This window comes from Cheilinus undulatus, linkage group 15 (genome assembly GCF_018320785.1).
Source record: "Cheilinus undulatus linkage group 15, ASM1832078v1, whole genome shotgun sequence".
In the NCBI taxonomy this organism is placed as follows: Eukaryota; Metazoa; Chordata; class Actinopteri; order Labriformes; family Labridae; genus Cheilinus; species Cheilinus undulatus.
The window spans coordinates 18342947-18361697 of NC_054879.1; the positions used below are offsets into that span (position 1 = coordinate 18342947).

The window sequence follows — 18751 nt, forward strand, 5'->3', positions numbered from 1 at the left end:
CATTCAGCATCATTTCTTACATTCTTACAGTGTGTTTTAAGGAAACATGTTAATTTGATCATCCTCAAACTTCAAATTTTGAGTTGTTTTATGGTCTGATCCACATTTAAATATTGGTATTGATACTGGTATCTGCTAAAATGAATTTATAAATATCAGCATATCAGATATGGGCAAAATCAAATACCATCATCCCCAACACAGTATATGTATATATTGTAATGTTCAAGACAAAATAATAAAACAATAAGGCTCTTTAAAATTAGGGATGCCAATCCTTTTTTTTCAGTTCCGATCCGATAAATACGTGTCGATACCGATACTGATTCTGATATTTGAACATTGTTGTTGGTATAATGTGTGAGGTTACATGCGGCTGTAGTAAACCAGCCAGCTCCTCTTATCAAAAAGAAAAAAAGAATACAAAAATGAATTGAATTTAAATGTATTCCAAGCAAATCTATTTGAACTACCACTAAAAAATAAATATCAACATTAGCCAAAAAACAACAACAACTGAGTCTAAGTTATAAATGTCTATAATGCTCTATAATGAATATCCCACCACTAGAGACTGCTGTAGCTTCAGTTTATGGCCACAGCCTTCCTCTCTGACCCTTCACTGGATATAAACAATGAGAAGGAGGCGGTGGCTACAGCTAACCTGTTAGCGTATAGTAGGAAGACCGTGGTACGACAGTTTTCCAAAGTAGTAAATGGAAATAAAGTGGTAGGTGGGCTGTCGAGGGTTAAGCTCATGTATGACTACTCACCTGAAGTGAAAAGAGGCCAAATATCAAAGCACCATATTAATCTGCAAAGGGGAACGAAGGCGGGCCGTTATCAGGCTAATGTCACACCCACTCTTCTTTGTAGTCTCTCATCTTTAGACTAGTTTTGACTATTCTAAATATAGATTTACACTTAATCTACTAGGTAATTATACCACTAAGAACATCCCTAACTAATACTAGCTCAGTTACACTCAGACTGTCTTGTGTTAGACTGCGGTGCGTTAATGGTCTACCCCAAACTGTAGGATGGATTTGGATCGGTCATTTGGATCGGAGCTGTCAATCAGATATCTGATCTATTAATTACACCCATATGGGACCCGCTACTGATATTGGATCAGATCGGTCCCACCACAATTTAAAATGTTTTTCAAATGTCTTGTACAATGATCGAGATTAGTTCGACAATTTGGTTTGACACTGGGTACATGCTGTGCGCATTCAAATCCTGCATCAAAAACTTTTATTATTGGCTATTTTTTCACAAAAGCTGAATTTTTAAAATAAAAAATTTACCAATAGGGGTTTTATTTCAATTTAACACACCACAAACTAAAGAAAACCCAAATAGGGTTAGGATATGGTGGAGCAGGGGAGGGGAATGAAATTCAAAATAACACTGCACAAACTAAGGAAAACGCCAACAAGGGTTTATACGCCACATCCCGCCCTGTGGTCGAGGTCACTCCATTGTAGAGGATAGATGAGCCCAAAATGCTCCAACATAGAGGTCTACAGATGGCACTTGTTTATACTGGTGATTAATCAAGTTATCTTAGAAATGTTGCATGATGAGCATTTTTTTGAAAACAAACACTTTTGCCTTTAACAAGAGCAATGGCAAGCAATATAAACAAATGAGAAAAGTATGTCTTTAAATGAGCAACTACATGTTCATTTAAAGTCCTGTTACTGCATATTCTCAAAAGGAAAAAAAGACAAATACAAAGCGCATTTATGTGCTAATGGCATAAAATTTCTTGTATTTTTATTCATAAGGAAATTGACTTAAATAATATAATTTAACATCCCAGAATAAACTCATGGTCATTACCAGCCTTCATCTCAGCTATGAAAAACATTCATCAATGTCAAATTGTTCAGCTAAAGTAACGTTGCACTGGACTGGATGTCAACATGTGAGGAGCTGAAGCACAGACAACATGATGTTGTAGTATTCCAACTCAATTTTTTCAATGGACACTGCTCCAAGTTTGCTTTTAAACTTGAAATGATCCAACAATTTGGTCATTTTTGTCATCCCTGCTGGGGTGTCTGCTCTTTATGGTCATCTGCAATCATCATTTATCTCGTCCTCAGTGATTTTACGCTAGGTATGGATGTTAACGCAGTAAAACCATACCACATTCAGCTGGTAGAGCTGCCCATACACAGAGGCTATAGTCCAAAATGTCACCACTGGTCTTGGGGCTGTTCGGTAAATGTCTTCGCCCGCTCTCTCCATGTTTCCTGTCTCTACAGCGTTCCTATTTGAGTAATGGCAAAAATCCCCAAAATAATCTTTATCAAAAAAACATACCACACTGAGTATTTCTACCTCCAACTAGCCATCAGAGAGTTGGGGCCAAAACTACGAGCAAAGGTTTTTCTGACACACCAACGTATGCCCTGAGAAAGTAGGTGGTAAAAAGGATCACAGACACACAGACACTATATCTCTGTCACAGTAATACACACTCAGACTACACAAAACCCTCTGTAAAATTAAATATTCTTTAACAAAGTGGAACTAAAGCGTTCTTTTTTCTTCTTTTTAAGTGCTCAAAAAGACAGCATATACAGGGAAACTATTTATATAAAAAAGAAAACAAATACACTATATTAAAATAGATTTACAGATGGATTACAAATGTTGGCATATGTATATATGAGAACTCGCACCACTTTGCCGATGACACCTTTCTCTTTCAGTTTTATTTTTATTCTCTAGAGAGTCAGCAGCCAGCAGTGATGAAGGGAACACAACATGATGAAGGGGTGTGTGGCAAACAGTATGCAGAAGGAATTCAGGTGCAAAAGAAAGCCTTTTCAGAGATTTTTCTGGTTGCATGACAGCAGAGGAAAAGAATGAGTGTATATAAAGTATACAGATTATCAGGACTGTAGAAAGGTTGTAATTCAAATGTTGCAATAGTCTCAAAATTTCCAGTTTTATCACGCTCTCTTTAACATTTAAGGTCCATGTCTCTACCTTCCCTTTCCTCTGTCATACCTGGAGCTACCTTTCTAATCTGCTGCATACTTTAATACTGTTTTAGTGCTAGTTCCATGAATTGCTTTGTGTTCAACACCTGGAGGATGTTGTCACCCAACCAGGCCTGTCCTCTTCTCTCTAACTTTTGCTTTTCACTTCATAATTTTAACTAAATTTGTAGAGCTAAAAATAACTAACCCTATAATTCATGTTGCAAATTCTGTCCAAGTATGACCTATGACAACTGATTTATCATGAATTTAAACTGAAAATGTATAGATAGAGAGGGCTAATCAGCTTCTAACAGATTCAAAATAAAAATAAATCACATCTATGAAAACTCAGTTAGGTAAGGAGTTTGAATTCTGACCTAACTACATAAACTCACAAGATCTGTTACATAATAACCAACGTGGTCCACACCCAACTACAACCAGTTCCCTTTAAAAGATATGTTCTTTAAGTACTGGAAGACCCACTGATTTTTTGTCCTAAAAGATGCTAAAATGATGAATAAAAGCCAAAATAAAACAAAGCAAAGTTTGCATACTCACCACTGCAGGATCCATCAATCTCCTCATACCCAACGCTGCAGACGCATCTTCCCAAGGGAACCAACCAGTCTCCATCAGCTCCACAGAACAGTTTGGGCGTGTCCCGTTCTTCAGCATGGTCAATACACGCACCCCTCACCTCCACCAATGAGGACGAGTCCACACGAGGAACTGTGTCTGGAAATGAGGCTAGGTTCCTCAATGTGAATGGACATTTCTTATAATAAACCCTTACTGAAACCAAGGCAATGCAGGCACCGATGTCCTGGAAAGCCAAATAGAAGCCCTTCCTGGTCATGGGCCCGACCTCCCGCACCTCAGTGTTGAGCTTAAGGATCCGATCTCCAAGATCCATCTGAGTAAAGCTCTCATCTGCAGCAATGGTGTCGATCTTTGTGTACTGAGCAGGCTTGAATTTGACACCATGAGCCTCGTCGGTCTCGTGGTAAAAGAGGTTAAAGGTCTCCTTGCAGGTGCCGGACACCCAAGGGATGGAGTTACAGTCTCGTAGAGTGAAGCGGAGCTCCACGTAGATCTTCTGGGCGGCCTGTCGAGAGATCCAGTTTGAGCGAAGCCAGTTGTTTTGGTTGGGCTCCATCACGTTGCAGACCTGGAAAGTATGGATGGGCCGATTGTGTTCGTCCATTTCCGTGATGGCATCCCACTAAAAATTAACAAAAGAGGGGGTAGAATAGAGATGGACAGAAGAGGGGGAATGGAGAAAAAAGATGATATTGAATTATACGTCTCAAAAGCATCAATCTTCAATATTATGGCTACAGACAGAATGCTAATAATTCTAATAAGGCTTGAATCCAAATATTTCACCTGACTACAACATAAACACTTGCAGCATCATTATAATGGACTAAATGTAAAAGTGAGTTCATTTTAATACAATCTCCCCGCAGATGCCGGAAATGTTGGAATCATATACAGGTAAAAGTGTCCCAGACCTTCAGACCCTTATTTACAGATGGACACTATCCCATTTTTTTCAAGCCTGGCAGAGAAACAGTCATGGAAAGATAACCATGAAGTTTCTTTTCTTTCCTTTTCTTTCTTTATTCCTCCAGGTTTTGCTAGAATGATGTCTTACTTTGGCTGCTGAGTCATCAGCCCTGAAATTCCCAACTCACATGATCAGGGTGAATGGAAGCTTTGCTGGGTCATGAGGTTACCTGTCCCAATGTTGATGGGAGAGAAGTTAATGGGGGTTTTTAGCCTCATGGTCTCGCACCGCTCTCTGGTTTTATTAGAGTGGGGACTGGCTACATGGGTGACCCCAAAACCAGCCAGCACCGACCTCCAAGAATCAAATTACCTGCCTGGGAAAAAAGGCCTCTCAAATCACTTTGCTTACAATGCAGCATGAGACCCTCGACAAGCTGCAGAGTTTGCCTTTGTGCGTTTGTGTGTGTGCTCTATTTTTAGACTGTTTTCAACCATTTTGTTTGGGCTGTGTAGGGTTGGAGTTCTACTGCTGTTAAATATTCAATCTGTTACATTTTGGTTTGCAATTCAAATAACTTACATGTGAAAACACATGTTGCCTAATCAGTTTACAGCATTTTCCTGTGCTGTTATCACCCACACACACTGTTTTCGACTGGATTCACTTAAATTAGACTTTTGGGGGGAAAAAATCCCTCACTCATTATTTTCATCTGCTTTGGAAATAAAAGATAAAATATGGTTAAAACAGAAATTGTACAAGCATCTTTTTCACAGAGACAAGCATAAGATGCAGGTTTAGAGAGGAAGGCAACACTTAAAGCTTTCCTTTGAGAAAAAAGTCACCACATTTACTCAGCTTGTTGTATATTAAAAGTGAACTGACATGATTACACACAGACACACACGCTTTAGTTCCCCATCCCCCCAGTCTGGGAGGAGACTTTCCAGCCCTAATTAATGGCTGGAAAACAACTGCTTTATTGGCAAACACAGTCCACTGTTGTGATAGAGCTGATGGTTAATTTACCAATACTACTTGCCTGATAAGCTTGCACATTTAATAAGCTGTTTTGCACTTAGCTTAATATTACCTCTTGATGAGAGTAGTAATCAAAGCCTAATGTTTGCACTCACATACTCATTATCCTTTTTAATAACATGTTCTAATTCAATCATCCAAAGACGACAAGCTTTAATGTCCTCTTCCCTCAAGGTGTAATTGTAGCATTAAAGTCAAACAAATTGATTTTGATTATATTTAATATTGCACATAAAACAAATTTGGCTGTTAATGGTAGAGCACTGCAGTATTTCTATAGTATAAGCTGGCTGTTAGGTGCTTCTTAAGGCAGAAGCTGGTTGGCTTAAGTATCATAGACTGGTGGAGAATGGAAACTGTGGGAAAATCAAGTATGAATCAAAGAAAAAAGATCAGCTATCCAACAAGTCTAAATGTAACTAATTCATGATACTAATGTAGTATTCATCACATAAAACACATCCAGGACTGCTGAACTACTCCTTTGAACCAAGCTTTACAAGCTTCAGCTACCTGCTTCATGCTCTTCTGCCTCAGTGTCTTGTCAGCTGTTTGGGGCTTCATCAGAGACAACTACGCTCACACTAAAATGAGCGTTTTCGACTCAAGCGACGATGACGGGATACTTTTACTAGCCAGAGTACACAGAGGCACAACTTCTACAGAGGAGACTCAGTGGGATGAAAGAGAGAAGGGAGATCTCTGTGTAAGTTCTTATTCATCCAGATCATGGTTATCCAAATCTTCATCAAGGGGGCAACTGGACTTAACTGAGGTTCTTGATCTCTTAGTTACCTGGTGGTGTAGGTGTAACTCTGAGCCCATGCCCACAAGACGGACAGCAACTGTTGTCACAAGTGGGACATCACAACACTTCTTCAGGACATTGCTGTTCAAGGATAGCGGCATACAGATGCCTGCAGCCTGCATCACTCTCCATCTGGAGTTCCCTGCCTTACTGAATGCTGAGTGTTTTACAGACCATCTTCAACTTTCTGAAGATAAGTTGGAGAATTTGTCAACAGAGAAATTTTATGGTGGTTACTTTATTCCTCTAATGGTTCATAATTTGACAAGCTACAGTCAGCACAATATGTTTACTTAACGAAATCAACACTTCAGCTGTTGAAGTGCAGAACTGAGCTGTCATAACACAGACCAAAACAGCTGACCAGATCAGCTGAGGCAGAAGAGCATGTGGCCAGTCACTGAAGCTTGCATTGCAAAATAGTGCCAAGAAAAGAGGAAAGGACGGAGGAGGCGATGCATTCTGAAATCTCCAGAGGCTAATGCCACTACTATTGCCAAGTGCCAAGTACAAGCTAACTAAAAAAACCTACTAGAAATTCAGTGTTTCTACTTTTGTTTTATGAAAATGCTAAGAATACATACATGAACAAACACAGTCTATGGAGAGGCATATAACACCTGTGCAGTTGAGAGACTAGTACCTTGCAGAGAGTACCTCAGCAGTGCTCAGGAAGTGAAGTGGCACCTCTTCAGCAATCAGTACCTATTTCCATGATGTGTGAACAAGCTGAGCTGCAGCTACTCCCAGTGCAAAGGTGTTAAAAATATTTTGGGGCTATATTAATTAAATAGAAGATATAGACCAAGGTTATAATGTATGGATTTGTTTGTATTGTATGTATGTATGAATTTTTATTAGTTTTAAATTTTATTTTGTTTTCACTTTCTATATTCAATTTCAGTTCAGTTTTGTTTTTTTCCTGCTGGTTTGTTAGTTTAGTTTAGTTTTTTATTTTACAAAAAATGCTTTATTTTCATTTAGTTTTTGTTAGTTTTAGTGTTTGTTTTGTTTGTTTTTTCAGATGTCAGGGCTGAGTCAACATCATACATTTTTAAAACCATATTTGAAAAGCTAATCTTTACTTATCACTTGATTTATTTAAAGACGATTTTTGAATACAACTGCAGACATAAAACTACTGTGTGAAGTCTAAACCAATCAAATCAGACCATTTTATTCTCTCCAGGCTTGGGTGTAGTTGCCAGTCAGTATGGTTGTGTCAAGGACTAAAACTGATGGTATTTTGTCTATTTTTATTTCATTTTGGTTAGTTTAGCGCACTATGCAGTTTAAGTCAGTTTCATTTTTTTGGTAAAGCTTATTTTTTATTTAGTTTCAGTTAACTCAAATGATTTTCACATTTTAGTTTTAGTTAACTATAAAAACCTTGATATAGACAATGACGACAATGATATTAACAGTTTTTAATATGCATTTATAACTAAAGTAACTAAAATCATGCATTCAAAAACTGCATAACACAACCCTAAGTTTGATTAAGATTAAGGACAAGGATGTACTATTTATGAAATAAAACAAATGCATGTAACCCAAATGAGCTTCATCAACCATTTTAACAGTGTGCCATTATGTTTGTCTATAGTTTATTTTACACATCTGCATTCGTGCTTAACTACTTAATATTTTAAATGAATCCACTGCCTTTTCCTTCAACGCAGTTTTTGCACTCATACCAATCTTTTATTTATTCAATTACTTTCATTACGCAAATGCTCAACTTGGTCTAGGTGTTGAAAGTGCACAAGTATAAAAAGGTACTGATTCAATACACACTTAAGGCCATTTCAGTGTGATTCATGTACTCACTAACATGTTGACCTGCAGAGGTGTATGTAGGAGGAGGCATGCATGAGCACCCTTGAGCTCAAAGGAGTATTTCTTTTAAAGTACTGTAAGCACTGAGGTCCCACAGAATAAAAAAGCAGGGAAATGGTATTTCCACACTGAATAGGTGACTTGCTACAAGAAAAAGTGTCATGGATATGGATGTAAAAAGGTACGAGCATGCAGAGTTAGAATGAGATATCTATTAATGGCCTCAAGCTCAATCAGATATGTGCACTGGATTAGCCAAGAAGTCTCAGTGCATTGTTTGTTTTTGGCCAGAATGTCAAAGTCATTAACATTTTCTAATTAAGTGTCTGTCCCTTGTTTTATTCTCCAGATCACATATCTGAAATGAGTAACTGTATAGCACTGGGTATCTCCAGTGAGAAGTCTTCATCTCACCTGCCCACATAAAGTACAGATGAAGGTCAGACATTGCCCTTAGCCTCTACCAAGGAGACTTAAATAATGCATGAAAGGGTTTGAGACCTATAATAATAGACTAAAACTGAACATATCAGTCCTTTTCTACTGCTTTCTTTATAGCTAGGTTAAGTGAAATGTTGGAGCTTGAGGAAGAAAAATAACAGACTAAGAGGAGATGGAAAATAGAACATATTTTGGGGATATTCTTGAGAAAGCTTGTTTTATCTGGAGATACAAGGGAATTACTTAAGTTAAGGAGTGGTGTAATGCGGTAAAATGCCATCGTAGATAAACTGTGGCCAGAGACAAAGGGATAGAGGCAGAGGCATCAGTGTGATTTGTCCCAAAGGGAGAAAACAATCCATGGTGATAGGAACATATTGCTGCTTGAATCCCCAGCTTAACACCGTTCACAGCCTCTGAGACTTTCTTGTCAGTCGGCTGATATTGCCAAGCAGCCCTGTGGCAGAAAGACTTTAAATTGAGTCATTCTGCAGCTTTGCATTTGTGAGAGCTGGGAATTAAGTTTTTTTTTTCTAATTGTCTTACAAGCAATGACATCCATTTCCTCTTAGATGAATTCAAATTAAAAAGGAATTTTCATTGACGGTATGACACCAAAGCCCTCTTGAAATCACCGACCTGACAGGACAAAAGTCAGCCGGCAGAGTGTGAGGCATATTTGTAATCTGAATGTGATATAACTTCTTTTTCAAAGTGCAAAACTTTAATTGAAGCCTTTCCTGGCCACCTCACCACCTTTCCATCAAGCTTTCGCATGCATAATTGAAAACCGGTCAGAAAAGAGGTTGATTGATTGCAGCCAGAGACTAAGGCCCTTATAGCTCATCTCTCTCTCTCTCTGTCTCATGAAAGGGAGCCAGTCATTTCACTGGACACTCGCCCAGAGGTGAGCTCCTTTTATTGAAACTGTGAAACCCAGAGTCCTATTGAGAAAGGCACTTTTAACTATAGTGTCGTAACCCGCTCCACTCATCCTCAATAGAAATTAAACATTTAGCGATCCTGGACTTGGTTAGGTCTGAGGTTGTAAAAAGGAATTAAACACAATTTAAAAGTCAATGTCCCTCTGTGAATGAAAGTGTGTTACGGCTTACTATTAAAGAATTACTTAATTATGACAGAAACCAGTGAGGCAGGTCAAGCGCTGCAGCTCTTAAAGATTTACCATCAGACTGAAGGAAAATGTCCGAACATATTTAAACCACTTTTGTACAGAATACAGGCCACAAATGAAAGTTTTGTCTTTAGTAGGCGTTAACTTGTCCAATCAGCTTTTAGTTGGTTTAAACAAGTTTAACAGTGAGAGGAAACAGCCTTTGCAATCAACCCATGACGCTGTTTGACAGGTAGATACCAGTAGACTATTATAGTTGGTGCATGTACAATATATACAGTGTTTAACAAATTTATTAGACCACCCTAACCCTAACCAAAGTAAGGTTTATGCCACAGCTGCCCTAAATTAACAGCATTGGTAATTACCAAAATCATTTTTTATGTTTCTGCAATGGTTAATACACCAATATGTAGAAGCTCTTTAACCCAAATGATATTTTTAATGCTAAAATATAATTATTATTGTTCTCCATGAATTGTCAAATTTACTGATTTACAAAAAAACTGAAAAAAATAGTAAAGCACATTATTATTTCTTGATTATTATGTCAAATTGTAGTTTACTTGCATTCCTGAACAGAAAAATGAGTTTTAGTGGTTGAATGTTATGCTTGATTCATTTCGGACTTCTCAGAGAAGCCCAGTTAGCCAGTTAAAATTTGGGTGGATTCAGTTTGAAATCCCTCATTCCTGTTCAAAATGGTAAAACATGGAGAGCTCACTGACAATGAAAGAGTCCGCATGAAGGCACTTCATGATGCTGGATGGTCTTTGAGACAAATATGACAGGTGGTCTAATAAATTTGTTAAGCACTGTATATATTTTACATATGTTCACAAATCATGTGGCACATTAAATTTATTGAGTTTTTTTGTATTTTCTTTCCAACTTGAAACAATATTCATTCAGATTCAGTTGTCTTAACTCACTCCATGGCAGAGGTGAGCTCTGGAGGCTCCTTTAAACCTGTCAGCTTCACTAATGTTTACTGCCTTGGTTAAAGTCTGTTGACATTTTGTTTGAACAAGATCATTTTTAATGCCATTTCTGATGTACCTCATGTCTTATTACATTTTGCTGATTCTACTGTAGTCTACAACTTTTAAATTCTCTTGCACATTCTTTGTTTTTGTTTCTTTCCTTTTTCCCCCAAAACTATCCAAAGTCAAATTTATCAGATGAATTCAGATCATTTATTTACAGGCATTAGTTTTGAATGATCAGTTCATTCAGGCAGCGATGAAGCAGTATTATGAAAAACAATAGGCCATAGAGCCATGTTATTTACAGGCCATGGCGGCTTCAAAACTTAAAAATGCATGTGCCTGTACAAATAATAAAAACTTTGTAGACAAATCACCACCATCTCTACTCTAGCAGCACTTCAGAAGTACACAGTCTAATGTATTAAACAATGGGGTGACTGTGGCTTTGGTCATCTCTCAATCCCCAGCTCCTGCAGTCACATGTCAATGTGTGCCTGGGGAAGATATTTAGCCCCAAAATGCTTCAACTGCCTCGTCAGTGTTATGTTAAAGTGTATGGGATAGTACGAATGGCATTAGTTAATACTGATGGGCACTACAAAGCAAACTTTACCAGAAACAAAGAGATTGTGGGTAAATCAAGTACGCGTTCTTGTTGTGCCAACATTTGCAATGCAAATCAGGGCGCAAAACATCTAACCACATAATGGTAGGGCTGGGAAATTAATTGAAAATTAGATTAAATCACAATATAGCCGGCTGCAATTTTCAAATCACAGAAGGAGCAATATTCTTTGACCTGAAATTTGTGTCAAAATACCAGTTTAAAACTCTAAACTGTTTTTTGTTGTTATGCATTACATATTACACAATCATTCAAGTGTCATTTTTAGAATAGTCTTAAAACCATATAATTTCTTCATTGTTGTATTTCTTTTTCTCACTATGTTTACAAATGACACAAAGATGATCACTCCGTTCAATACAACAATTTACTGTTTATTTAATTTGCAGTCAAAATGATCACAAGTAGATTTTTTTTTTTTCGAAATTGTTCAGCCCTACATAGTGGTTAGATGTTTTAATATCCATCCCAGAATTTCTTTCCATCTCGTAAATGGCTGACACGCCAGATAGGCTCTTTCAAAGCTCTATTCCATGGATGTATTTCACAATCATGTGGAAAAGCTCCAAAAGACAGCGTCAGGAGGGGCAGGACTTCTCAAAAAATTCTCAGAATGTTCAAAAACCCAGAATAGCTATTTCATAAATATATTTATAAATATATATTTCATAAATCTCAGAACACATTTATATTAAGTCAACAATATGCCATCTCTTAAGCATGTTTAGTCATTGAACTTGTATTGTTTGACAACCATCCTTTAGTCTGCAGAGTTTCCCAGAGTGCCTTTGGGCACCATGAGTGAAGTTACTGATTGAAGGGGACTTCCTGGTGCAGTGTGCATCTTTCAGTTATTGTCACTTGTAGTCACTTAAGTTGGCCTACCTCGAATGGAAAATGTTAAATATGTATAAGGGAAAACTGCAGTGGAAAAGAACATATAGCTTTACGTAAAGTACTCAAACATGTTGTTTAGAGTTGGATTTAAACAATTTTCAAGTGAAGGAAAGTTTCCACATTGTATTTCAACTTTAAAAGTGAAGTTAACCCAACATATAGATTATTACATTTCTTCTTCATATCTATATATAAGTATACATATTTTTGCCATTTGATAAGACTACACAAGAATACTGGTTTCACCATACCTTGTTTTTGCTTCCTCTGTTTCTTTAGTCAGCTGTCTGTTTTTGCTGTTACACCAATTAAAAAGAAATGATCCATGTGTTAGAGGACTGTACAAAGTAGAAATAGTTTATTTCTCTGCCATTAAAACTAACTCTAATATAGCTTTCACTCATTTTTGTACACATTAAATACTAAGATTTATGTTTAGAATGTGATCATTTAAATTGAATGGTATTATTTGATTATTTCAGTGTATTTAGATTAAAGAAAATATGTCTTTTGGAAGACTTATTTCCCCTTAAGAGTGCCAGATAATATTTCGTAACATTTAGAAAACAGAGTAATAACTCTATAATACAGCTCCCATATTTGCTAAACGTAGCTCTTCTTTCATCTGTTTTACCATCCTGTTGTAAAATCTCTAGTTTACCTTTTCTTTTTTCCTCTTTTTCCCTCCTTTTTGCCTCGTTTCCCATGACTCTCCTCTGTTTGCTGCATTCTGTCTTCTTCATGCCCTTTCTGTTTCTGGCTCTCTCATACAGTTTGTCTCTTACACCCCCCTTCACACACACACACACATACACCTTGCTGAAATGAGCGTTTGTTCGTGTGGGAGGCCACTGTCACTGGGACTGAGAGATTTTTATTTAATCCCAGAGCCTCCTCCTGTGATGGATGAAAAACCTCCACCTCCTGCACACACACACAAACACACGTGCACACACACATAGGTAATAGTAATAATGTGTATTAAGGAGATGGATGAAGAGCCTGTGCTCACTAGGGAACATGATGGCAGCTCTTTGACTTTATGAGAAAAGAACAAACAATGAGAAGAAAGTAAAAGAACTAAAGAGAGCCAAAGTTAGGAAAAAGTAGTGAACGCACAATTAAATGTGGTCCTCAGGGGTTTTTATGACATATGAATATTTATGATCAAGGGTGAGAAAGAGAAGGGTATTAAGTTACACCCTCCCAACACTTTACCTCTTTTTTAATCTGATTTAGTCTCACAGACTGTTGTGAACAATTTAAGCAGCTTATTAACTTCAGTATCAGCAAGTCTGTCATTGTGTCGTTAGGTCTGTCAGTCGTCATAGCTTTTAATTAACACAGAGGAAAAACAATACATATTTAAAACTACATTGTTAAATATAGTTTCAAATGCAAATGAATTATTATTTTAGGATTAGCATTCAGCACACTTATAATGATCTAAGAAATACTGAGTTTGTGTTAGAATATCTTGTCTATGGTTTTTAATCTATATCATGTAAAAAAAAAAAAATTTTTCCACCGTCTCATATTAAAAAAACCCAAACTTTACCAGAGAGATATTCATGGGTTTGCTTGGGATGTTGAAGTGAGAGCCAAACTTTTCTTGACAACTATGCAAATTCTAGAGGAGGAAATGTTCACATTTAAATTGCCTTTTCCTTGAGATGTTCCTTAAAATGTGCGTATAAGCTCATCTTCACTCATTATACATGCAAACTAAAACTGTATGTTAGTAATGCATCCAGAATAAAACATCTGTTCACACTTCACAATATAAAACACTGCACAACTTTAACATAGCACCAACCTTAATGCGATTAAAATTTGCATCATAGGGTTGACATTGTTGGCAAATAGGAGCAACCTGCATCTATGAGTCTGTCAGTAATTATCACAGTTCATATCCAACAGTAATATTCATCTCAGTACATTTTGGGTAGAAAGCAAGGATTTTCCTTGAAGCCCAATCATTTTAATTAAGTGTTAAAAACTGTATTTATGACTTTCTGCGAGCATGTTTGTCTTGCTTAGATTTTAGTTAACTGTGTCACTTTCTTCTTTGCCGTTCTCTTTAAGAACCTGGCTGAGGTAGACCGCACATTTCTACTAATTTTGTCAATCAGTCAATCTTTGTTTTTTTGTCAGGAATTCAAAATCAATGTTATCTCAGGCTTTTACTAAGACAGCAGGTCTAACCCTCGCTTAGATAGACCCAAAATTCATCCACTATGAGATCAGCATTAAGCAAGATTTCGCAAAGAGGCAGTGGCAAGACAAAAACGCCACTTCACCAATCAAAAGCTATAAGCTGAAGAAGACTCATGTTAAACAGCCATCTGACAAAGCTATGTTGGGGATTTTAAGGAACAGAGGGAAATTCAGATAGAAGAAAAACAGATGCAGGAAGAGAGAATGACTATAAAGTCAGTAATGGTGGTAACAGTATGCATAAAACACAGCAGTTACAGAAGGCTGAAGTTGTAACATTAGCTTTAGCAACTAAGATGATAGGGACTGATATGGTGGCACTTGACGTTGAGCTTATTTAGTTTTTAACAAACTCAGGTGTTACCATTTTTTAACCGGCGTTTACATTTTGTAGATAGCGGTTATGCATAGAAGGCTTGAAATAAGTATAAGATAGCCATCCATGCCCGTCTATGTTGGTAGTGTAATTTACGTGTGTTTGATGTTGGACTATATCTCATTAGGGATAAGTGTGACTTAAAGACCCTGTAAAGTGCAAATAGATCTGTAGTTTTGTTTTTTGTGTGAGACGTCACTGTGTTATGAACCTCCAGGTCAAATTTTAGTCATAAGTAACATCTCAAAGTTTATAAAATTAAGCTTCAAAATCATAAAAAATGAGGCAGTAAAATCTGCTCCAGGATGGTGTGGGCGTGTCTGTTGAATGAAATGAAGCCCCCTCAGGAGAAATACAATCCTCTCAAATAAAAAAAATAAAGCTACAATCTGAATTGAGGAAAAACACTCACACCATTATCCTGCCTTTTGTTGACCTTAGAAGAAGAGACAATGTCAGTTTTTGAGCTCAAGTCTCTGTTATGATACTTTAAATGATCCATAGACCACATTTAACTGACTGTTAACTTTCAATAAAGGCAGTTACATCAGCTAACAACAGACTGTACTGATATGAACTGCTCTTTGATTTTATATTGTAGCGTTAGAGAGCAGGGTCATTCCCCACCGTGGGTTCATGACATCATGAGCCCACATATTGGCCCCGCCCAAATTAAACCATGCCAGGAAAGAGGTTTAAACCTTTCTAACAGTCTACATCCAAATTCAGTCACATGTAGATCTCAGTGTTTCACATGTTTACAGCAACCATATTCCAACATATCTAGTTTGTTCAGACACAAATTACAGATTTCACTTTACAGGGTCTTTAACTTGTGAGAATCCATCAATGTGTGACAACAAGAGCAGAGTCATTATGTGTAACTAAGTGCCAACGAGACAGTCAATACTTTGATTTGAGGATTATGGGCATAGATTTTCTCTGTGTACTTGAAGCCTCCAGATTCAATTACTTAAGAAGTGCCAATGTAGAATTTCAGCGCTTATGCACATGACAGAGGACGGAGCTGCATAACAATGCTAAAGATGTCGAAAAAACTTTAACGGTGACATTTTAGTCAAATGAAAGCCATGAACAGCATGGCAGTGGAATATTCTTTACACTTTCATGACCAGTAATGACAATAGAAATGTACAGGCCTATGTGATGATCGGGGTTTCTTTCTTATTCCTGGTCCCTTTGAGATGTAAGACAGTCAACATTGTTAAACCTACTTGTGAATATAACAATACATATATTTAAATAACCCTAAATATTAATAATGTAAAAACCAGGATTAGAAGGTATAGTTCTGTGGTCTTCAACTTTGTTGCTGTATTTTCTTATTATTATTAAAATCCAAAAAAGGACCTAAGTATACGAGGGCATTGCACAACTTCAAGTACTCAATAAGAAGCACCCTGAAGAGCTACCCTAAAGAACCAAATGAGGCACAACCATGAACAGACTCTGCTTGAACGGAGAAACAGAGTGGCTCATACAGATATACTTTTGTCTTCCATGGAGCTCCCCAGCCTTCATGCCTCCTCGATTCATCTAGATCTTTGGTACAGCCAAACTGCTGCTATAGATGAACAACTGCTGCCGACAAACTGTTGCTGCTGAGCACCCATTTGACTTCTTCTGCAACAGTTTATCAGCATATATCTGCTATTATAATACTTTTTTACATGTTAAAGTGAATGAAGAACTGCTCAACTGGAACTGCAATAATCAACTTAATACATTGTGCTCTTCTTTGCCATTATGTTTGCTAACGCTAGAATTACAATGAGGACCTATCTACAACTGCTTCACCTACCAACATCCTCCTTACTTCTATTATCATTACTAGAGTAGTTAAATGGAATCCAAGAGCGGCTCTACTTTAACTGCTAAAATCATTAAAACCAGTCCTCTTTATTTCATTATCAACCTGGCTGCTAATGCTAATACTACTTCATACTCTCATAGGAGCCATATCCTACAATATGGAGGATAAGTTAAAGGCTATGCCAGCCATAAATGTATTTTTCATTTGTTGTTTTGTTGTTTCTCTTGTCCCTCTTTCTGCATGCCCATGCATCCTCTACCACTCCACCCCTTTACCCCTTCCCCAAGTCCAGATGGCAGTCAACATGATTCTGGTTCTCTTTAACGTTCCTGCCCATTAAAGAGAAGGTTTTCCTCGACACTATTATGATGCTAGTGCCACTTAGCTCATAGGGATTAATGTTGGGTCTTTAAAATAAAATATCATAAAGTATGGATTTGATCTGTCCTCTTTGACAAGTGTCTTGAGATTACTTTGGCTACGACTCGGTGCTATACAAATAAAGCTTGATCGATTAAAGCAGTCACCATCCTAGTCTTAATCAAATGTTAATAGGAAAACCAGACGGTGATTATGTGCCAAGTCTCTCCTTGGCTCTGTTTTTCCTTTGTTGAAATCCTGCTTTGTGCTGTGATCTCTTTGTTGAGAAACAGTGAACAATCAAAGGCCCAATAAATACATCTTTCTGTTTCAAAAGTGTGTCATAGTGGGTTATGGATGAGTAAAGATTGGGAGAAGAGCAAAAAAAAAAACCTTTTGAGCCAAGAAAATCTTTCAGTGTGGTTCTTTTCTCTTCTTTATCCAAACTGTGGCGTTTGAATGAAACTGCTGTTTTAATAACAACAGAGCTCCACCACCAGCCATTATATTTACCAGCTTACAGTACAACTAAAACTCCCTGTAACTGGTTTAGCGAGATAGATCTGTCTGATGACAGACATGGACTCAGGCCACTCGATTGCTTTTCACATGATTAAGAATAGTAGAGAAAAATGCCCCTGCAAAATAATGGTCCTTACAGCAAAATGTAAGCAATGCTCAGCTTTGATCCAACAGTTTTTGTATGAGCACTGCCCTCCACATCACTGAAGCTAGTAAATGTAGTTATACATTATATGATTATGTTGTAATAGAGAATGCTGCTTCTCATGTGTAAGTTGTGTAAACCTTGATAAAGTTGTTTTGTATCATCTTGAAAGCCAGTTCTTTGTCGCAGTTCTATAGGATTGATTCTTCAATAGAAAACAAGCAAAATGCAACTCGCATCACTCTTCCCCACACACTCTCTCTCTCACACACAGTGCCCCACTGCCCATCATCAACACACCCTTAAATCGATAGGAGCAAGTGAACAGCAGTGAGCGAATGAAATCCAAAGACCGTGTGCTCTTCTCATTCCTGCATCAATCACAGTGAACGGATAGCCAGCAGGGTGGAGCCACTGCACCCATCTGTCATCCCCGTGTTGCTCTCACAAAGTGACACCCTGTTGGTCGTGGCCTCAGCCGTCCTCTGAAGATAGAGGCGAGCACTGAAGATAGAGTTCAACCTGTGTGACATTTAAAGACTGCTCACATCGGACTGATGTTTGGAGCCCATTTCAGTTTCTTTGTATTTGATCATTTTTAAAAGTCAACCAAACCCCCAGATGGCACAAAAGTCAACAAAAGCACCGACTGACACAGATTAAGTGTTTCCTCTGGAGTCGTATTCTGGTCATGGTGTGAAAACCTCTGAAAATTAATGACAACCAGTGAGAGCAATACTAATAAAACTCTGTTAAGTGTTTTCCTTCCCCTTGAGGCACAGTTGATTGCAGCTTTAACACACCGTTGAGTAAAATCTTCCCCCTTCCTGGAATGATTTCTTTAGTCAGACACTGGCTACACATTTAGAAATATAGACCAACTGTGGTCAGAAAGTCATCTATCATTATTAGATGTGAACAGCAAAGACTAGCTGCTGTATGAATGGATTGCCAGAAATTTATTTACTAAAAAGTAAATTCTTTTGAAAATCAGCCTGAAGTCA

At 37.6% G+C, this 18751-nt stretch overlaps 1 protein-coding gene across 1 annotated transcript in view; it reads right to left on the reverse strand.

Annotated features, from left to right (window-relative positions):
• LOC121522718 (ephrin type-A receptor 6-like) overlaps nucleotides 1-18751 on the reverse strand; it is a 237683-nt gene that overhangs the window by 165644 nt on the left and 53288 nt on the right. Inside the window, exon 3 of the mRNA XM_041807340.1 lies at nucleotides 3564-4227. Coding sequence (XP_041663274.1) covers nucleotides 3564-4227 — 664 coding nt within the window. The remainder of the gene's footprint in view (nucleotides 1-3563; nucleotides 4228-18751) is intronic.